Here is a 19,653-nt window from a genome sequence, read left to right as displayed (position 1 = left end):
GCCCACATTCTCTCTGCTTCTGTGGGGTTGTTGCTGATGAAAAGAAGTCATCTGGTTAAAATGCTGCTCACCATTTCTGTCATATCCTGAGTAGTCCCTAAACGTTAGTTGATGTCATCATCAGGATGCTGGATGCTAAGAGCGTGGAGGTGGAGCCAGGCTGCCAAATGTTTGACTTTTGGACCAGTTTTTTTTTTCTTTAAACCATTAAAATGGAGTAACATTAATACCAAAGCCTCCTGCAGCCTGTTTGATCCTGGAGCTTCCAGCCTGGGAACTGGTTGCTTGCTTTTGCCAGCATTGTTCACCTGGTCTGCTGAATGTAAATAAGTACACTTTTGTTCTTTGATTATTATGTTGATTAAGAGAAATGGTTCATATAAGGTGCCTGGTAAGTCCTAAACTCAAAATAAAGGAACCCTGTTGTGCTTCTACAAGTAGTTGCCCAGTGTAAAATATCTGCGGTGAGTTACTGGAACTCCTTCAGAGAGCAGAAGTACAGTGGAACCTCATTGTTTGGCAATTGTGTCTTTTAATAAGACGGACACTTAAAAATCTCAGCAGAACTTGTGTATGTGTATCTTGCATTTTTTCTGCCCTTAATTGAACCAAAAGAATTGTACTGATTACTTTGCGTTGTTTTCCCTGTGAGCCTAATACATTTTTAAAAGATCAGTTTATGAAACTTGTAGAAAAAATTCGTATCTTTATAACCTTTGTGTAGGCAAATATTTTATAAACAAAACACTAAGATAATTTATTAAAAAGAAAAGGAATAAATAGGACTGCATAAAAATCACAAACTTTCTTCCTCAAAAGATACTGTTAAAATAAAAAGATTTTAAAAATAATTTTTAAAAGGTACCATTAAAATAGTGAAAGGCAAGCCATAGAGTGGGAGAGGATATTCACTAAGTCTAACAAAGGCCTTACGTCCAGAACATGTAAAGAATACCTACAGGGCTTCCCTGGTGCAGTGGTTGAGAGTCCGCCTGCCGATGCAGGGGACGTGGGTTCATGCCCCGGTCCGGGAAGATCCCACATGCCGCGGAGCGGCTGGGCCCGTGAGCCATGGCCGCTGAGCCTGCGCGTCTGGAGCCTGTGCTCCGCAACGGGAGAGGCCACAATGGTGAGAGGCCCACATACTGCAAAAAAAAAAAAAAAAAAAGAATACCTACAAATCAGTGGTGGGGTGGGGGTGGGGGGACGACTCAGTAAAAAAGGGACAAAAGCTTTAATAGACACTTCACAAAAGAAGATAACCAAAAATGGTCAATTATCAAATGAAGAAGTGCCCATTTGTGTTACTCATCAAGGAAGTACTAATTAAAACCATTGTGTACTCTTGCTGTAAATATCAGAGGTCCTAAAATGAAAAGGTTAGAAGTACCAAGTAGAGGTGAGGAGTAGTGGAACCAGAGCGCCCCGTGCTGCTTGTGGGAGTGTACATTGGTACAGCTCTTTACCTTACTCTTCGGTCACATCTGCGCTGCCTAATGTGTGTGTTCGTTAGGATCCAGTGATGATGCTCCTGGTCTGCATCCAGCAGAGATGTGTACATATGTTCACCAAAAGGCATGCATGTGAGTGTTCATATGGGTGGACACACACATACACAGAATGAGGCACAGAGAGAGCATTCTGGTGAAATTCGTTTGTTTTGACCATTCTTGAAGTTTGGCTTCCTGAGCAAAATTACTTTTTTAGAGGAATATAAAGAGTGCTCGTAGCATTATTCTTAATAGCCCCAAGTTGGAAACTACTCAAACGGCATCACAGTAATGTGGATGAATGATTGTGGTCTATTATACAGTGCAGGACTGTCAGCTATGAGCAACCTGCAGTTACTCGATAGGGAGGAGTCTCACGAGCATATTGGTGAATGAAGGAAGCCAGACACACGGGAGTACATCCTTTGTACCTCCAGGCATGCAGAGCTCACCTCTGGGGAGTGGAAGGTGGTGCTGCCCCTGGGCAGTGGGGCTGGAGGGACTTCTGGGCGCCCTCTGGGCCTCTCACATTAGGCTCTGTCTCCTGCAGAATCCTCGAGCTGTCGCATACTCACATGCACGTTTTTGTGCTGAAAAAAAAAACATTTACATTGACGGATTAATTGATTATATTTTAACTTATTTTTAAAATAATATTTCAGAGTAATTGGCAGTGCCACACTCAAAATAATTTTGTAGACTGTGAATTGAGAAAATGACTTATTTCTAATTGCTTGATTTTGTTAATTATTTTTTAGATATGAATTGAGAATTCGTTATTTGCCAAAAGGATTTCTAAACCAGTTTACTGAAGACAAGCCAACTCTGAATTTCTTCTATCAACAGGTACAGGAGGATGCTTTAATAACATTTTTTTTCTTTGTTTCTTTGAATCCTATTTATTTCATGGTTTTATTTTAGAATTAGATGACACCTAACATTTGGGAGAATATAAATTTGTCACCGTAGGGCAGTGAGATTCTTATAATTAGTAAGAAATTATGAATTGTTGACACTGAATTTTTGTGTGCTTGGGCAAATCTTAAAAGATACTTCTTTTAAGTAGAGACAGGAAGTCCTAAGTGACACAACCATTGTTCTGTCTTTAATTCAAGTGTAATTATGCCTGAATATCAACAAATTTGTCAGATGTTTATTCAGAGCCAACTATACCCGTATAATCTCAATAGCACTTTGCACAACAAAGCAGAATTGACTTTTTTACACTAAAAGGAGCTTTCTTTTTACCCCGTGTTAGTTAGACAATAAATACTTGTGGCATAAATGAACCAAAACAGTTTTCCAGTCAAATAAATGTTACTTGTAAGTATTTGTGAAGAGTTCAAAAAAAGTCTAATGAATATCAGCGAGACATTTGTACATACAATTTTGCAATTAAATACGCTGGGAAATTTTTTATTTTAATAAAATTATTCATTAAATGTCTATTCGGGGTCAAGAATGCAGAAATTAATGACATAATCTGTACTTCTAAATTCCTCAGTCTAGTGGATTGCCTGTAAACAGCATCTTTGTGTTCAATCCTGTGCTGTTTGTAAGCACAAATGGTGTGGCCATGCCTGGGCGGAGGTGCTAACACAGGGGAGGTTTGGGGTCCAGGCGGCTCCCCTGCAAACCGTCCTTTAACGCAGCGGTCTCCAACATTTTTGGCACCAGAGACCGGTTTCGTGGAGGACAGTTTTTCCATGGAGCGGGGAGGGTGGTAGTTCAGGCGGTGATGTGAGGGATGGGGAGCGATGGGGAGCGGCAGGTGAAGCTTTGCGCCCTCCTGCTGCTCACCTCCTGCTGTGCGGCCCAGTTCCTAACAGGCCGTGGGCCGGTACCAGTCCACGGCCTAGGGGTTGCGGACCCCTGCTTTAAGGAGTTTCCAACTTTGTAGGTGAGGAAGAGAGGTACTTTAGAAAACGTGGTGCATTTAAATCTGAGCTAAAATGATTTGAAAGGAAACGGGTGAGAGAGATGGGACCACATCATGTAAAGAGAGGGTTTTAGGTTTTCTCCTGCAGATAATTGGGAGCATTTATAGAATTTAAGTAGCAAATGTCATGATCAGAATTTTTTTTTAAATAAGACCACCCTGATGTGATGTCTGTACCCGGGATGGATTGGGTCTTGAAAAGGCTGTAACCTAGTGGGGGCTTGTCACCCATTTGGGCAGGAAGCTAGAAAGCTGGGAGGTCCAACGGTGTGGTAGGAAGCAAATTTAGTGGATGGATTTGCTAGGACTAGAGACTGAACGAACTGGAGCATGAAAATGAAGAAGAAAGAGGCCGACGGCGTCAACCCAGTCACTCAGTGTCAGGAAGGAGAAAAGGTGGGCGGGATTCGGTAGGAGGGCAAGGTACATGGTTTCATTTCTCTGTTGAGGTAAGTGGATATTCCTGCTTTTAAGATCCAGCCTGTGAGAGCAGCATCCAGCTCTTGAGATGTTTTCTTGTCCGTGAAGTAGAAGTCATATAGGAAATGTAAGGTGTTAGGTGAGGTACTTGTGGGAACTTTTGAAGATTTATAATAATACGGAGTCGAATGGGAGAGGGAGTTGCGTTCAACGAAGCAGAGTCCTGTTTGGACTCCAGCTGAGCATGTGTGAGGCCTACTCATTACGGAGCGGTTTCAGTTTACAGGCTGCCTCTCTTCTGCGTCGCTGCGTCTGGCCCTCTAGCCGTCTGCCCAGCTTCATATTTTGGTGAAGGAGGTGACAGAGTTTAGTTAACGGATGTATTTATATTGTATTCTTCTCTCTCGTAGATGATCTATATCACTGGTATCTATATCTATATCCATGACTCCTTTAGTGACATTGATTTCCAGGATGCATGAGACGGGCCTAAATAGCTCTCAGTTATTCCTTTTTATAATTTCTAGGCTAACCTAAAAGTTGGCAACTTTTATGTTCCTTTCACACTCTTACTAGGTTGTCCTACTTTTTCCTTTCGGAAGACCTTGCTTCTGTGTATATGATTAAAAGCTAGCACACGTACCGGTGTATCCCACATTTCCTCTTACTAATAGGACGTATCTTACTGCAGTCTGTGATTCGGGTGAGTGGCCTCTATAAAGCCCGAGAGGTGTGAGGTGTCGTTAGCCCGCATACTGTGCCTGTTCTGCATCTCACAGCTCTGTGACTCCAGGTGCCTCCCTTAGTTTCTTCACATGTAGGTATATAACACCTCCTGCATAGGGTCTTTATGTTGAGTAAGTGAGGTCTGATTGTCTACCATATACCTGCCCAGTGACACATGGAATTCAGTCTGTACACAGTGCCAGGCTTTAGAGGATTCAGCGTTTCCACTTGGGTGTCCCAATACAAATGTGAGCCGCACACTGTGGGATGGGACACACCTCTTCCTTCCCATGTGCTCTGTATGCAAACCTTCCAGCCCCTCCACCCCACCTTCTGGTTTCATCCATTTCTAGAACTTCTCTTCTTCAGCCTGTCCCCTTTTAAATATTTTAAAATTGTTAAATCTTATGTTACAGTTTTAGAAAGTCCAGAAAATATTCTAAAACGTCACTTAAATTATCTGTCCTAATAATTACTTTCATTTTGTGTATGCTTTTATAATATCCTGCCAAGTACTTGTAATTTAAGGGAAATAGAAGTGTGGTCATAGTAACACCTCTTTCCCGTGTTGATGGCCGGTGTTACTGCTTATCCAGGCCTATAACTAGTGAACTGCGGCTCTGTTCATGGGTATGGAAGTTGTGATGTTAAATGCTACTGTTTAAAACAGGCCATATAAAAAATAAAGCGTGTAATATAGTTCCATTTATGTGAGAAAAATGTACATTTATTTTACCCTCATCTGACAAAGTTTTAGAAATAGTATGATTTTTGCATTGCTGCTTTGGCAAGTAATTTTATATTTATTTGACTTCTTGTGATAATCTTCCAGTGCAGAGTCTATCCTGGTCTGTGCATGGAAGTTCTAGAACTAGAATTTCTTTCTTTCTAGAACTGTTAGAGGTGATCCAAACGTTATCCTACCCAGGCAGTACCCAACTTGGGAACAGATTTAATTTCAGTGTTGAAAAATCAATTAGGAATTCAGAACTTCCTCCTATTTAAACAAACATGCCAAAAAAAAAAGTATAAATAAAAAATTGGCCCTTCAGCTATTTATAGCCAAAGTCTTTTGAACTGAGAATGCAGCTGAAATATCTGTAAGAACTTGTGTGTGGAAATTTTCACCAAATTCTGAGAGAAATTATTTTATAAGAGCCTCAGAATTTGATGACACCCATTATTTAATTTTAAAGTTATTTAATTTTTGATGCAAATATGTTAAGATGCATACACATATGCATACATCTAATTTCACTGAATTCCAAGCTAAATTGATCCACTTTTAAGGGGCTCAGGTTTTGATGACATGTTTAGATTCTGTAACATCTGATACATGTGTTCTTTCATCTGATACATGTGTTCTTTAGTAAGGTGTGATACTTAGTAATAAAATGAATACCTGTGATCCCACTGCCTAGAGGAAGAGAACATGCCTGATGTTTCCTGGCCCCATGTCCCTGTGACACCCCCCCATCCCAACCCCTTCACTCCAGGCAGACAGCCATGGTCCTGCATTGTGTATTTATCTTTCTCTTACTTTTGTTTGCTGGTTGTCACATTTTACAGCATACGTGTGCCCACCTCAGTTCTGGCCTTAGGACAGAAGCTGACTCTAGCTCTCCCCTGAGCCCTCTGCATTCCATCATTAGTCTGAGTAGGTTTTTTGGTTTGGTTTTGTTCGTTTGTTATTCAGCTCATAGAAGCTTTCAGAAGACTTGAAAAAATATTTTATTCAGCATTTTTAGTTGTTTTCAATGAGCACTGTGGCCAGGACATTGGGTCCACTATGTTGGTAGAAATGGAAGTGATAACATAGGGCTTTAAAATTTTATCCCTTTTGGTTCATTTCCACACTAATTTGCACTGTGGTTCATTTGAACTCGTTGTTCAGACTCTTTGGACTTGTTTCATCGTCTTGCATGTTGAGATTTTGCCAGGGGTTCAGCTTTGCTTGAGTGAACGTGTCTGCTCTGGCTGTGCAGTGAGCTCGGTAGATAGCCATCAGTTTGAGATTGTTCATTGTGCTGTTCGCAGCTCCCGCGTCTCTGTTCTCTTTCTGCTTGAAGGATGGTGTTGCTGGGAGCACCGCGGTTCTGGTTCAGAACCACATGGGAGTTGTTCTCCCTCAGAACTTCGGCGGTGTTCTCTGCTGTGTATGATCCCTGTGGCTGCTGTTGAGAAATAGCTGTCGTAGTCTATTCATCTGTCTCCTCTCTCTGGGTGGCTTTAAGATCCTTACTTGTCCTCAGTGTTTTGCAGTTTTATTACAAACTAGGTGGGATTCCCACTTATTTTTCCTGCTTGATCTGTGTTGTATGGCCAGGACCTCTGGGTTCCTGTCATTTTAATAGGTCCTGGAGATGTCTTCCTTGGCGTCTGCTCAGATACTGCCTTTTCTTCCTTCTTAGTTATTCCTCCTGAGATTTCAGTTGAGATCTCCATCAGAACTTCTCAGACTGTATCTATTGACGCCTCTTTTTTGTTCTCAACTCCTGTCTCCCTGAGATCTGGATTCACAGAAATCTTTAAGATCACCAACCCCCCTCAGCTGTGGCCAATTTGATGTCTAGTGCATTTGTTGGATTTTTATTTATTTTTCAAGGTTTATCTCTCCCCCCAACCCCCGTTCTTCAGTCTGCCAGGCCATCTTTTGTGGCCCTTATTGTTAACTAATTTTTCTGTCCCCTCCTTTTTTTTTTTTTATCATTTCCGATGGGGTTGATGTCTCTATTCTGAATCCAAATTGTAACATCTGGGGTCCGTGGGCTTTACAACTGTTGGTGGTGACCCCCTGACTCTTATTCACAGCGGCTTGTTTTCTCGCATGTTTGTTATGAGCCTAGTGTTTTGTTGACCTTCATGTGCGGGGATCTTGAGGGTCTACCCGGGCAGTAGTGCATACTCCTGAGTGTTATCTGTTGTTTCTGTTCTGGAAGAATCAGTATTTTTATTACTTTGGTTCTCTTATCAGGATAGAAGCAAAAGAATTATGTTTCGATTTCCTCTATACTAGTTCCATCCCATGAAAGAGAAAGAAAACTTATAATAAACTACCTTAATTTTATTATTCCTTACTTTGAAATTTCACCCATGCGCACTACTCATCATGCCCCTTGTTTGGATGGAGTCATGAGGAAAACAGCACGCCAGTGGGTGTATTGAGCGTTGGGTTCCTGGTGGGAGAAGGTTCTGTGGATGCACGTAGTTTCATTCAAAGATGTCCTAAATGTGACTACCAGTGTGACATGCCACACATGACTCACTAAATGTTTTTGACCCATTTCAGAATATTCTGAAAGATATTAATCAGCACACTCTAAAAATAAACTAGAATCTTGTTATAACTCTATTCACTGTAGAGCAGGTGTCTAAAAAAATAATTTTTGATGCCAAAGCTAATGGCTTATTGTAAAGCAAGAAAAGTGTGTTTTGCCTTGAAGTTGAATTTTGCCTTTGCCATATAACATTTTATTCTTCTTTATCTCTCAGATTTGTTAAAGGTGTATTTGATTGGCAACCTTTTGCAAGTAGTAGTGGCCGTTAGTTTGAAGGGCTCTGTCCATGTTTAGTGAAGAAGTTGTCGTATTAACTAAATGTGCATCGATGATGCTGAACTTGTGTAGGACCCATTTGGTACCACTGACATTTTCAGCCTCGGAGATGCCTGTGTCAGACATGAGGTTGTCATTGTTTTCTCCTACAAATATATTAAGGTTTACAATGAGTATATCCATTGGTCTGCTCTCAAAAAACGTTAACTGTAACATAATTCGTGGTTTATTTGACAAAAAAAGTTCCAGTGGGAAGCTGAAGAAGACATTGAGTCCAGCACCCTAACTTTATGGTTTGGAACCTAAACTGCAGAGACGTGTGAGGGGCCAGGGCACACTTATATTTTGTTGGTCAATCTTTCTGTTATTTTACTCTAATTTTTTATTTTTACATGTCTTTATTTAGATAATTATATTATCAGAAATGATTTCTTTAACTGTAGTTTCTTGGCCATAAAGCTTTCTGTCAGTTAAAACATTTTGAAATGGAAGCTCCAAGTGGGAAAGTTTAGTTTAAAACCTGACATTTTCAATGTGAGAATTACTAGCTGTCCTTTTCCATAAAGAAGTTAAAATTAAATATAGGTCTAAGTCTGATTCGTTAGAAGATACATTTTCTGTACTTCTTTAATAGATTTAATAATGTACATTTTTTTTCTCCTTTTCCACTCCTGTATGGTTTCGGTGATTCAAAAAGTTGTATGGTTATTGAGGACTTAGGTAAACTCTGTCATATTTATACTGTTCAACCCATAGTTTTTTGTTCATCCGTCTCTGTAAAAGACTTTAGAAATGGGAGGCAGAAATGGTCAGTCTCTCACGGTCACTCTTCCCTGCTGCTATTTTCAGTTTGCCTTTGGTCTACCTCAGGGCCTTGGACAGATTCTTTCTTTGGTAGAAATCCTGCCGTCTCAGGATCCCCAGCACCGCCCTCAAGGTCAGCCGTTCACCAGAAGGATTTACAGGGCTCAGAGGCTGTTATATTTCTGGTTTTCGTTTATTATAGCAAAAGGATACAGAGGAAAGGCAGCAAAGGGAAGGGGTCTGCGGGGTGATGTCCAGAGGAAATTAAGTGGAAGGTTCCCCGGGTCCCTCCCAGGGGAGTCCCATGGCGCAGCACGTGATGTGTGAAAACAGGTGCAGAGGTTCGCCAGCCTGGGACCCTGCTGAGCTTGGGCGTTGAAGGATTTTATCAGGCTCCATCTCCTGGGCGTACAACACCTGTGTGACCTCAGGTAGGCTCCAGGCCCCAGGAAGGAAGCAGGTGTTCGTCATAATCACATTGTACATACAAATTCTCCAGTCAGACTGGGATGGTGTGGCCCGAGGCTTCAGGTGGGCAAAGGCACTCTTATCAGAACATTCCAGGAGTTCAGGTTCCAGGAGGCCAAGAGCCAGTCATAATCTTGGGAATGTGTAGGGTTTGAGCAACCCAGGCCTGCTGAGTTAACACTTTTCTGCATGACTCCTCTTTCCTTTCCTGGACTTAGATCATTTCTATTCATTCAGTAACTCTTTTAAAAAAATTGAAGTATAGTTGATTTACAGTGTTGGGTTAGTTTCTGCTGTACAGCACCGTGATTCAGTTACAGATATATATATATTCTTTTTCATATTCTTTTCCATTGTGGCTTATTACAAGATATTGAATATAGTTCCTTGTGCTATACAGTAGGACTTTGTTGTTTATTTTGTATGTAGTAGTTTGTATCTGCTAATCCCAAACTCCTAATTTATGCCTCCCCCCTCCCTTTCCCCTTTGGTAACCATAAGATTGTTTTCTATGTCTGTGATTAACTCTTAATTTTAAGTGGTGTTTTCTATGTAAAGCCTTCCATGACACCTGTACATTTCTCATTTAACATCCGATTTTTAAAAATATTTTAAAATTAGTTTTACTGAGGTGTAATTTTACATACAATAAGAATCACTAGGGCTTCCCTGGTGGCGCAGTGGTTGAGAGTCCGCCCGCTGATGCAGGGGACACGGGTTCGTGCCGCGGTCCGGGAAGATCCCACATGCCGCGGAGCGGCTGGGCCCGTGAGCCATGGCCGCTGAGCCTGTGCGTCCGGAGCCTGTGCTCCACAACAGGAGAGGCCACAACAGTGAGAGGCCTGCGTACCGCAAAAAAAAAAAAAAAAAAAAAAGAATCACTAACTTCAGTGTACAGCTCAGTGAGTTCTGACAGATGTGTATAGTTGAGCAGTTTCCATTACAATCATGATTTAGTACAATATAAAAATAGAGAAATTGACATTGACACAATACTACTAGGCAGACTACAGATCATGTTCAGATTTCACCAGTTTTTACGTGCACTCCTGTGTTTGTGTGTAAGAGTGTGTGTGTAGTTCTATGCGGTTTTATCATAGGTACAGATGCATGTGACTACTACTGTAATGAAGACACAGAACTGTCTCACCAACACAGAGAGCTCCCTGGTGCTGCTTGGTCACAGCCTGCCCCTCTCCTAACCCCTGGTAGTCACGGGTCTGTTGTGTGCACGTTGTATTTCCCTGTTATTTTCTGTTGCCCCCACTAATAGAGTGTGCCGTTCAGTGAGGGCAGACGTAAAGTCTGCCTTCACCATTGTGTCCACAACACAGTAAGACATGGGTTTTAGGTGCCTAATTGATTCTCTCGAATGACTTATTAGTGATGATTGAGTTTTAATGCTAATGCCCTGATGTTCAAAAATTTGGATGAGATTTATTAGAAGATGTCAAAAAAATCCAAGAAACAAAGGAACTGTATGCCTTTGGAATTTGAGAAATCACATTGGTTTGTGTGTGTGCGCGTGCACTCTCAGCATTAGATCTTCTTAAAAACTGATATGATTCTTCAGGTACCCCTAGTATATTTGTGGTTGCTTTTGCGTTATATATGGACAAGAAAAAAGAAACAATGGAAACACTTATTGTCGTACAGGTTTTCTAGCCTTGGTCATCTCCTTTTTTTTTTTTGCGGTACGCGGTCCTCTCACTGTTGTGGCCTCTCCCAATGCGGAGCATAGCCTCCGGACACGCAGGCTCAGCGGCCATGGCTCACGGGCCCAGCCGCTCCGCGGCATGTGGGATCTTCCCGGACCGGGGCACGAACCCGTGTCCCCTGCATCGGCAGGTGGACTCTCAACCACTGCGCCACCAGGGAAGCCCAAGGAGTTTGTTTTAATTGAGAACTGCCATTGGGTTCCTTCTGCATACAAACACTCCACTCTTTGCTCTCACAGAACTCAAGGAGGAGTGCCTGACAGTTGAGCCAACTTGGCCGACTGCCTCGGATCACTCAGGTGGTGTATGATGTAGATGGTTATATACACATTTGTCTGCCCTCGGCCCCATTTTCTTTACACACACTATCGAAGACTTTCAGGTCTATTTGATAAATTCATGTAGCTGACAGAATATTCAGAAGAGACCAAAACGAGGCAAAAGATCTCATGTGGCAGCCAAAGCACTGACTTGGCATATGGAATAAATTATGGAGCAAGTTAAGATTAGTACTTTTATTAGAGATGTGAGTGGTTTTTATATTAAAACCTGTGCTTTAGTTCTGTTGCAGAATAAGGTGAAAAAACTCATGAATGTAAATATGATACTTGCCCACAGAAGGAAGTCCAGATACATCCTGTTTTTTAAGCAGGAAATTGACATCCATATGGAAACAAATTAATTTAATAAAACAAAGAACAACATTCAGAGATATTTGCTTGAAAGACTTGGAAATTTGCTGGATTTGGAGTTAATAAACAGTAGTAATCCATGGTATAAAAAAGAATATAACACAATGACAGTGGTAAAACAAACTAAGACATGCACGTGAAGCCATCATGTTAGACCCTGGGGCTACCAGGGTTATGAGCTGTGGTCCTTACTGGTCATTAATCTTCCTTCTAGTGGAGAATGCCTACACTTTCTGAGAGTTCACAAGAAGGTATAGGAACACACTGAAGCTTGAGTTATGGGGGTCAGTGGATGGGTTTTTGAGTTTTAACTTTAACGCTTGCTGTGTGACCTTGAATACATTAATTTTGAGTAATTAAGCTTTCTGTTTTTTATGTATAAAATAGGACTAAGGCCTATCTTGAAGAGTTATTGAACAGACTATAAATAATGTATCTAAAACAGCAGAATACCTGACCCCTGGAATAATAAGTAGTTCCTGCTCTCGCCTTCATTCTTCTAAGGTTCTTTCTAAGGCTCTTAACTGGGGACTAGAGTAGGGTCCAACTCACAGTGACGCTGCGGAGAGTAAATGAGAGCGATGTATAAATCTGTCTGACATGGCAATGGGGGTATATTTACTGTAAGCAACTATATAGCTATACATACGCACACTTAAATGTTCAATAAATTGCATTTATTTCACAAATGAAAGCATGAAAGTTAGAAATGTTTTATAAAAAAATGAACACTGAGTGTTAAAAACCCTACATTTTGAAGAAAATTGCATGAGCCCAACATCAGGACGTGATGTGCACAGTGGTTCAGAGAACAGCCCCTCTGGAGCCTGGGTGACAGGGACCTTGCGGGGGGGTTGCTCTCTGTCCTCACAGAGGGCAGCTGCCACAGGGTGGGGGAAGGAGGAGGGGAGGGTCTGCTGAGATGGCTGGTTCCATGGTGGATCCACACACTTGGCAGAAAACATGGATCAGTGCACACAGTGAATGGGCCTCAGGCCATAGTCATACAGCTCTGAGTCAAGAGTAGTAGATTGTTACTGTAAGAAAAAACAACTCGCAGAACTTTTAAGTCACGTTCATAACTAAAGGGATTTTCCATAAAGATCATTGTTAATTTTCTCTTTTTTTTCATTTTTGCAACTAATATGAATTTGGTTTTGATGACTGAATAAAGCATGTGATTACATTTTTCCACCTTTGAATAGTGTTTAAAGATTATAGTAACTAATCTTAAGATAGTTTTGTAATAATGCATTTTCCTCAACATGTAATTGCTGTTCTGCTCTGGTTGCTTCAAAGTCTGCACCAAACCATAAGCTAAGATCCACTGAATGCTTCAGTCAGAACAACTGTGGTGTTTCTCTAACTCACATAAATACAGTCTTGATTCATCTGTCCATTTTTGTGTTTAGTAATAAACCTACTTATGATGCAAAAAAGTTAGTTTTAAAATTTGGATTTATTTTTTGCTATAGAGGAGAAAGAGCCAATTGAAGTGTAAACAGAGTGATTCTAGAATCAAAGCTGTTTACTTAATTTAGTGGGTTGGATAATTCAGTTCTATTGAATCAGTCTTAAATGCCTGCTATATTTAAGGAATAGAAATTACTATTGCTTGTAACTCTTATGGACAATAACATTTACACACAGAGGTATCCAAACCATAGTTTGATGACTTTATTCTTTCATTCATTTACTCAGTCTTCAGTCAGTCAGTGTTTATGGACCACCTAGGTAGAGGTGCTAATGCAGAAAATAGAGCAAAGGTTTCAGAGGAAATGGCGTTTAGGTCAGAAATAGATCACTGCTGGCTGAGCGGGCATCGCCTCCGTCCTGAGAGGAGTGAGTAGATGAGCACACATGCCCCTCAGGTTATAGGTTCTGGTACGTTAAAGAGGGCATGCCCGTCTGAAGACTTTTCTCTGTAAGAAAGAGATGTGGCTGGTTGACTGGAGAAAGTGTGAATCAGTGTGTTGCCAAGCTTCCTAGGCAGGCATTGCCGAATTTCCAAGCAGCCTCAGGCGATCGTTTGAGGTTTGTCTTCGGGAACGTAAAGCGAAGCACAGAGCAGAGTTTCTCCAGTTGCTCAGCAGTAAGCGTGGAGGAGGACGTGGGTGGCTGGTTTCAGTATTTGCTGGTCTTGCCAGGGAATTAAAATAACGGGAAGAAGGAGGTTGGGAGGTTTGGGGGTCTTTTCAAGGGAAGGTTATGAACTATCACTATAAGGTTGGCAAAGTAGTTAACTTGGGACTAGAAATCTTTTGAACGAGCGAACTGACAGGCTAGGTAGCAATAGAACAGGATCTGTGGAGTTTTTCCTAGGGCAGAGGTCAGCGTACTTTTTTTGTGAAGGACCAGAGAGTAAATATTTTAGGGTTGAGGACCAAGAGGCCAAATGGAGGGGAGGGTATTATGAAATACTTATATAACAAGAGACAAGACAGATTTCCATGGAGTTCTGTATTGGTGAAATTCATAATATAATAATTGAGTGCGTTTTTTTGGTAATAAAATGAGAGGAACAGAAGTTCCTTTTTGGGGGAGGAGTAACATTTCACTTAATCGAAGTTCAGAATGAATGCTCCTTGTCATCAAAATCAATTGCAGATCTTGATCTCTTGATGCTAAGCTGTGAGATTTTACATATTCCATCTTTGAAAACATCTTCACGCTGATGAGTGCTCTCAGATACTGGTATCAGTCCCTCACAGTTATTGGTTGGAAGGCCTTTGTACAATTCATTAGATCCTTCTCTATATCACACTTCAAGCATGTTGGCACTTTGCAGATGAATCACTTATAGTCGATGGTTAGGTGGAATCACACCAGTTGCAGGATTAAATGGATTTTGAAATAACGCTAGTTTTCTTTGCCTTTGCATTGAGGTCCAAAAAATGGTGCTGGGACTGTAGTTCGAGTTCAGAAAATATAGCCACCGCAAGTTTGCCTGGAAATGGAGATCTCCCTTCTTGTTTTCCCTTTGACAACATGGAGGGTAGAAAGCAGCTTGACGTTATTGTGATTCACATGATGTTTAAGTGCTCATAGATCATATATGTTCTTTGACAACATGGAGGGTAGAAAGCAGCTTGACGTTATTGTGATTCACATGATGTTTAAGTGCTCATAGATCATATATGTTCTTCACAAAGGAAGACTGTTTGACTCTTTATTCTTTGGTATTACTCATTTTATACCCAGCATCTAGCGTGATTATTGACACAGTGTGTGTAAAGCATGTAAATGGCACCCAGTAAACATTTACTTAATGACTAAGTTTAAAACATATTCTCTTACAGCAACATTATTTTACCCATTCCTTTTTACTGTAGGTGAAGAGCGATTATATGTTGGAGATCGCTGATCAAGTGGACCAGGACATTGCTTTGAAGTTGGGTTGTCTAGAAATACGGTAAGGTGGTAACTAGACATTGAGGTCTTCATTCAACAGTGTTTTCTGTTATTTTTTCTAGGTATTTTTCTTTCCTGATAAAGATTATCAATAAAATACTGAATAAAATGAGTAAACTTTGATGATACTCTGAATTATGTTGACATTGCTAATTTTAGAATCTTTTAAAATATTACATTTAGAATTGAATGATTTATAAGAGTACAAGTATGTAAGCAAGTCTAAGGCTGAGCTCCCCAATAGAACCTTCTGTGATGAAGGAAATGTTCAGTATCTGTGAGATACCATGTGCCAGCCACTAGCCAAGCTGGATGCTGAGTGCTCAGATGTGCAGCATCTGAACATAAATAGCCATTTATGTCTAATGGCTGCCATTATGGGGGATGGGAAACTGAGAATGTATTTCTTATTTCTGATAACATTTGTCACCATTTGTCATATATTCTGTGCCACCATTTAAAACTTGGAGTGAAAGAAATATTTTACCTTTGTCAGGTATAATTTAATTAAAATTTACCCCGGCTCGGGGCTTCCCTGGTGGCACAGTGGTTAAGAATCCACCTGCCAGTGCAGGGGACACGGGTTCGAGCCCTGGTCTGGGAAGATCCCACATGCCACGGAGCAACTAAGCCCGTGTGCCACAACTGCTGAGCCTGCGTTCTAGAGCCCGTGAGCCACAACTACTGAAGCCTGCGCGCCTAGAGCCCATGCTCCACAAGAGAAGCCACCGCAGTGAGAAGCCCGCACACCGCAACAAAGAGTAACCCCCACTCGCCGCAACTAGAGAAAGCCCGTGGGCGACAACGAAGACCCAACGCAGCCAAAAAAAAAAAAAATTTACCCCAGGCTGCTAGTTTAAGATGTGTTGGTTAAATTAGCTAAAATTTGATTACGTGTACTCAAAACAGTGATAATTTTCCCGAGAGAGCACTGTTTTTTATATTATATAAGGCTATCAAATAACGGTTCCTACAAGGACCCAAAGATCATTAAGTATAACTCTCAACTCTTCATTAAAATTTGTTTTCAACCTTAATTATATATCCCAGTAAAAAAAAAAAAAAAGCCATCTCTCACTGGTCTCTTCCCGTTCCTGGCCTTTACAGTTTTTGCTTGGGAAGCAAACTTGGCGCGCTTTCCTTCCCACAGACAATGCTGTGATGTATTACTTGGAAGAGGGGTCCAGGAGAATTAGGCCCTACGTGAATGGCATGCGTGCCTCTCTGGGTTCCCCTCCCACTCTGGCCTCTCCATGTTACGTTTATCCTTCTCCTCCTCTCCCCTGTTTGAGGTCACTGATTTTTGAACTCTGAAGGAAAAACTTGACAGAGTAGTCACCCGCCCAGCTGCCCCTCCCAAACTCCTCCCCCACATGAATAGAAAACAGGAGAACACATTAAGTGATCCTTTTTGGGCCCTTGAAAATTTTTTGTCGAAATCTAGTACTTTCGATTTTAAGTAGGCCAAAGAAAAAGTCAAACAAATTTAAAAAGCAAAACCAGTATTCATGTTATTACAGACAAGTTTGAAACAGTCTTGTTGATTACGCAGTCTCCTGGGAAATCACTTCAGGTGATTTGTAATATCTGTGTGTTCCAAAGCAGCTCGAGCTAGACCTTGTCCCTTTGTGAGATAACTGTGTACACGCAGAGAATCCCACCCACTTGGGGCAGATTTTGCAAAGGACTTGGTTCCAGTAAGACCTGAAATTGCTTGAACATGTAACTTGGAATAAGAAGTAAAATTCAGACTGTGAACACTCAGCGAGATAGGCAGCACTTCTCTGCTGCGCCTGGCGCCTGTTACCTGGACTAGCCCACTGCGATGATTCTGCTTCAGGTCCCATACTGTTTCCTTAGTAACTGTGGGTCTTCCCAGGAGCAGGTGGGGTGCGCACCGGCCACAGGGGCAGCCTGGGGTTCCTGGCACTGTCCCTTGAGGAAAGGCCAAGTACAAGTAGCGAATGTAGCTGATCTCTTTTACAGCTGGAATCTGGTTTCTCATTTTGCAAAGAGCCAGACCTGCTTCACATCAAAAGGGAACGTGAGATTGTTCAATAGAGATACGGTCTGTGTTAACTGATTTATGCTGCATTAGGATGCAGGAAAAATGCTGCGAATCAAATTGGTTCTTTATTTGTTGTTTATCAGAATGTTTGTGGCTTAGCCGCGTAGTAGTTAGATACCCCCCTTTCACGGTTTTTAATCATTTAACATCGCAGACATTCCCAATACCAATCTATGAGTGTGTATCTTCTCTGCTTTTAGGCGGTCGTACTGGGAGATGCGGGGCAACGCCCTGGAGAAGAAGTCTAACTATGAAGTATTAGAGTAAGTGCGGCACGTCCAGGCGCTGCCTGCAAGCATTCAGAGCTAAGTCACTTTTCAAACTGTAGATTTTACTGGTTTATCTTTACTTAAAACTTAATATTAAATCTGAAACACTACTGTTTCTAAAACTTTTATATCCGGAAGAGGAAAGTTTTATTAAGAAATGAATTCTTGGTGACGTTAATTATGTTAGCAAACATTTAAATTTGTTGATAAATGTCTTAGGGTTAATATTCTTTGGCATGTTAACACATAAATAATAAACTCTTCTGTCTCTGTAGATTTAACCATATTGGGATGGAGTTTCACTTCTAATTTATATTGAACTATGAAATTGTTATTATTTATATTCTCTTTATAAGTTTATTAGGGTTTTTTTTTCCCTTAGTTAAAAAAAAGTGGAAAGATGGGAGTTATTTGTTGCTCATGTATCAGAAAATTTAGGATAACTGAATATTTTTCCAATAGTGAACTTAACAGTCATTAGACTGTTACGTTAGAGTATTTAAAATGCATATAAGACAGAGTGGGGCTTATGTCTTGGGAGGCTGAAAGTTCTGCACTTTATCTGTTGATAATTAATTCAGCAAAAAAATCACTGATATTTGTTATTTCCAGTTTTATTTTCATTAGCAATGGTGCAACTTTTTGCCAGCACTTTTCCTGGCCATATTATTACTGAAATTCTTGCGCTATTTGGAAGATGTTACTACAGTGAAGTAAAAGGTTGTGCATAAGTACCCTGCAATAATAGAGACTTGACATGGCTTTGGGTTTTATTTGACTTTCCAGGTCAGCCCAACTGCTATCACACTGTGAAAGTATAATATCCCACCATTTTGAAAACAAGATTTTACAGGGGAGGTATGGTCATTTGAAAATAAAAGTAGAAGTAAATATTTGGGGGAATTAGTTATGGAGCAGGTCCGACCATTTGCACTAATAACTGGTGGTAGACGTCATAGTTATTTTGCAATCACACAAGCCTCCTTTGTCCTAATTGTGACAAGTGAGGTAGCGCCCCGGGCAGCCTGTCTCGTTGTGGTGCGGATTCATCCCTTGATTTCTGGACCTACTGTATTAGCATAATGTAAGTTTCACGACAGTGTGCAGCGTACAAGGCACTCACTAAATATTTGTGGTTGTGTGTTTATGGACACATCCATCACATAATGTTGTGCCTCTTAACAGATTGAATAAGGATAAAACACGGAGTTGTTAGAGTTGAATGAAAACTTTTAGAGATCAATTGGGATATCTTAGTAGCCAGAATGATTTTAAGTAGAATTTTCCCTGCCCTTCAGTTGACAGCATAGAAGCAACAGTATCATTAATAACATTAAAAAAAAAACAAAAAAAACTAACATTCACTGTGGTTTAGGTTTTTGTTTAAAATTGCCACATTCCTCAGCCTGAAAGACTCTTCCTACTGCTTAAAATACAAATGACTAGCATCAGAGGAATCATTGAAGGTCTTGTGTCAGGTACATGCTAGGTTTGTTCTCATTTCAAATGGAGGTTTTTGAAAAATATCCGTTTGTTTCTTTGTTTATTCGTTCATTTAACAAAGATTATTGAGCATCTGCTGAGCCCTTGGCAGCTAAGTGCTAGAGATGCAGAAGTGGATAATCCAAAGTTTTCACCCTCAGGAAGCTTACAGCTGGAAGGGAGACTCTCAGACAGTAAGCAGAGTTGTAAAATAATATAGTAGGAACTGAAGTAAAAGCTTCTAGAGGGTGTGTGGGGGGTGGTACTCCATGTCTGAGGTCTGATGGGAGATGCTGTCTAGCCTGAGTGGTGGAGAAGGAACGTGGGCAGGCGGAGGCTGCTGCTCCGGAACCAGCCAGTCCCGGGAGAGAGCGCAGCATTTGCCAAGACACAGAAACGTGGACGGTCAGTTTACTGCGGGTAGAACACCTTGCCCGTCGGGGAGGGCTGCGATGTGTGTTGTAAACAGCTCCAGGCGTTGACACGGCCTCCAGACGATTAGGTCGTGATGACTCGGTGAGCCAGGTCCGTGACAGGAGGAGCTTTGTGATGGAGAATTCCATATTCCCAAATTGGAATGGTATTAAAGAAAGTTAAAAATGGAAGTAGGGA

At 41.1% G+C, this 19,653-nt stretch overlaps 1 protein-coding gene across 9 annotated transcripts in view; it reads left to right on the top strand.

Moving 5' to 3' along the window:
• The window catches only part of PTK2 (protein tyrosine kinase 2), a 252,711-nt gene that overhangs the window by 105,796 nt on the left and 127,262 nt on the right, over positions 1 to 19,653 (top strand). For all 9 annotated transcript variants that reach the window (XM_059995248.1, XM_059995242.1, XM_059995249.1 and 6 more), the window contains 3 exons: positions 2,249 to 2,336; positions 15,144 to 15,223; positions 17,491 to 17,553. In XM_059995248.1, the coding sequence (XP_059851231.1) occupies positions 2,249 to 2,336; positions 15,144 to 15,223; positions 17,491 to 17,553 (231 nt within the window). The remainder of the gene's footprint in view (positions 1 to 2,248; positions 2,337 to 15,143; positions 15,224 to 17,490; positions 17,554 to 19,653) is intronic.

This window comes from Delphinus delphis, chromosome 17, assembly GCF_949987515.2.
Source record: "Delphinus delphis chromosome 17, mDelDel1.2, whole genome shotgun sequence".
NCBI classification, from domain to species: Eukaryota; Metazoa; Chordata; class Mammalia; order Artiodactyla; family Delphinidae; genus Delphinus; species Delphinus delphis.
This window is presented reverse-complemented; position numbering and strand designations above follow the sequence as displayed.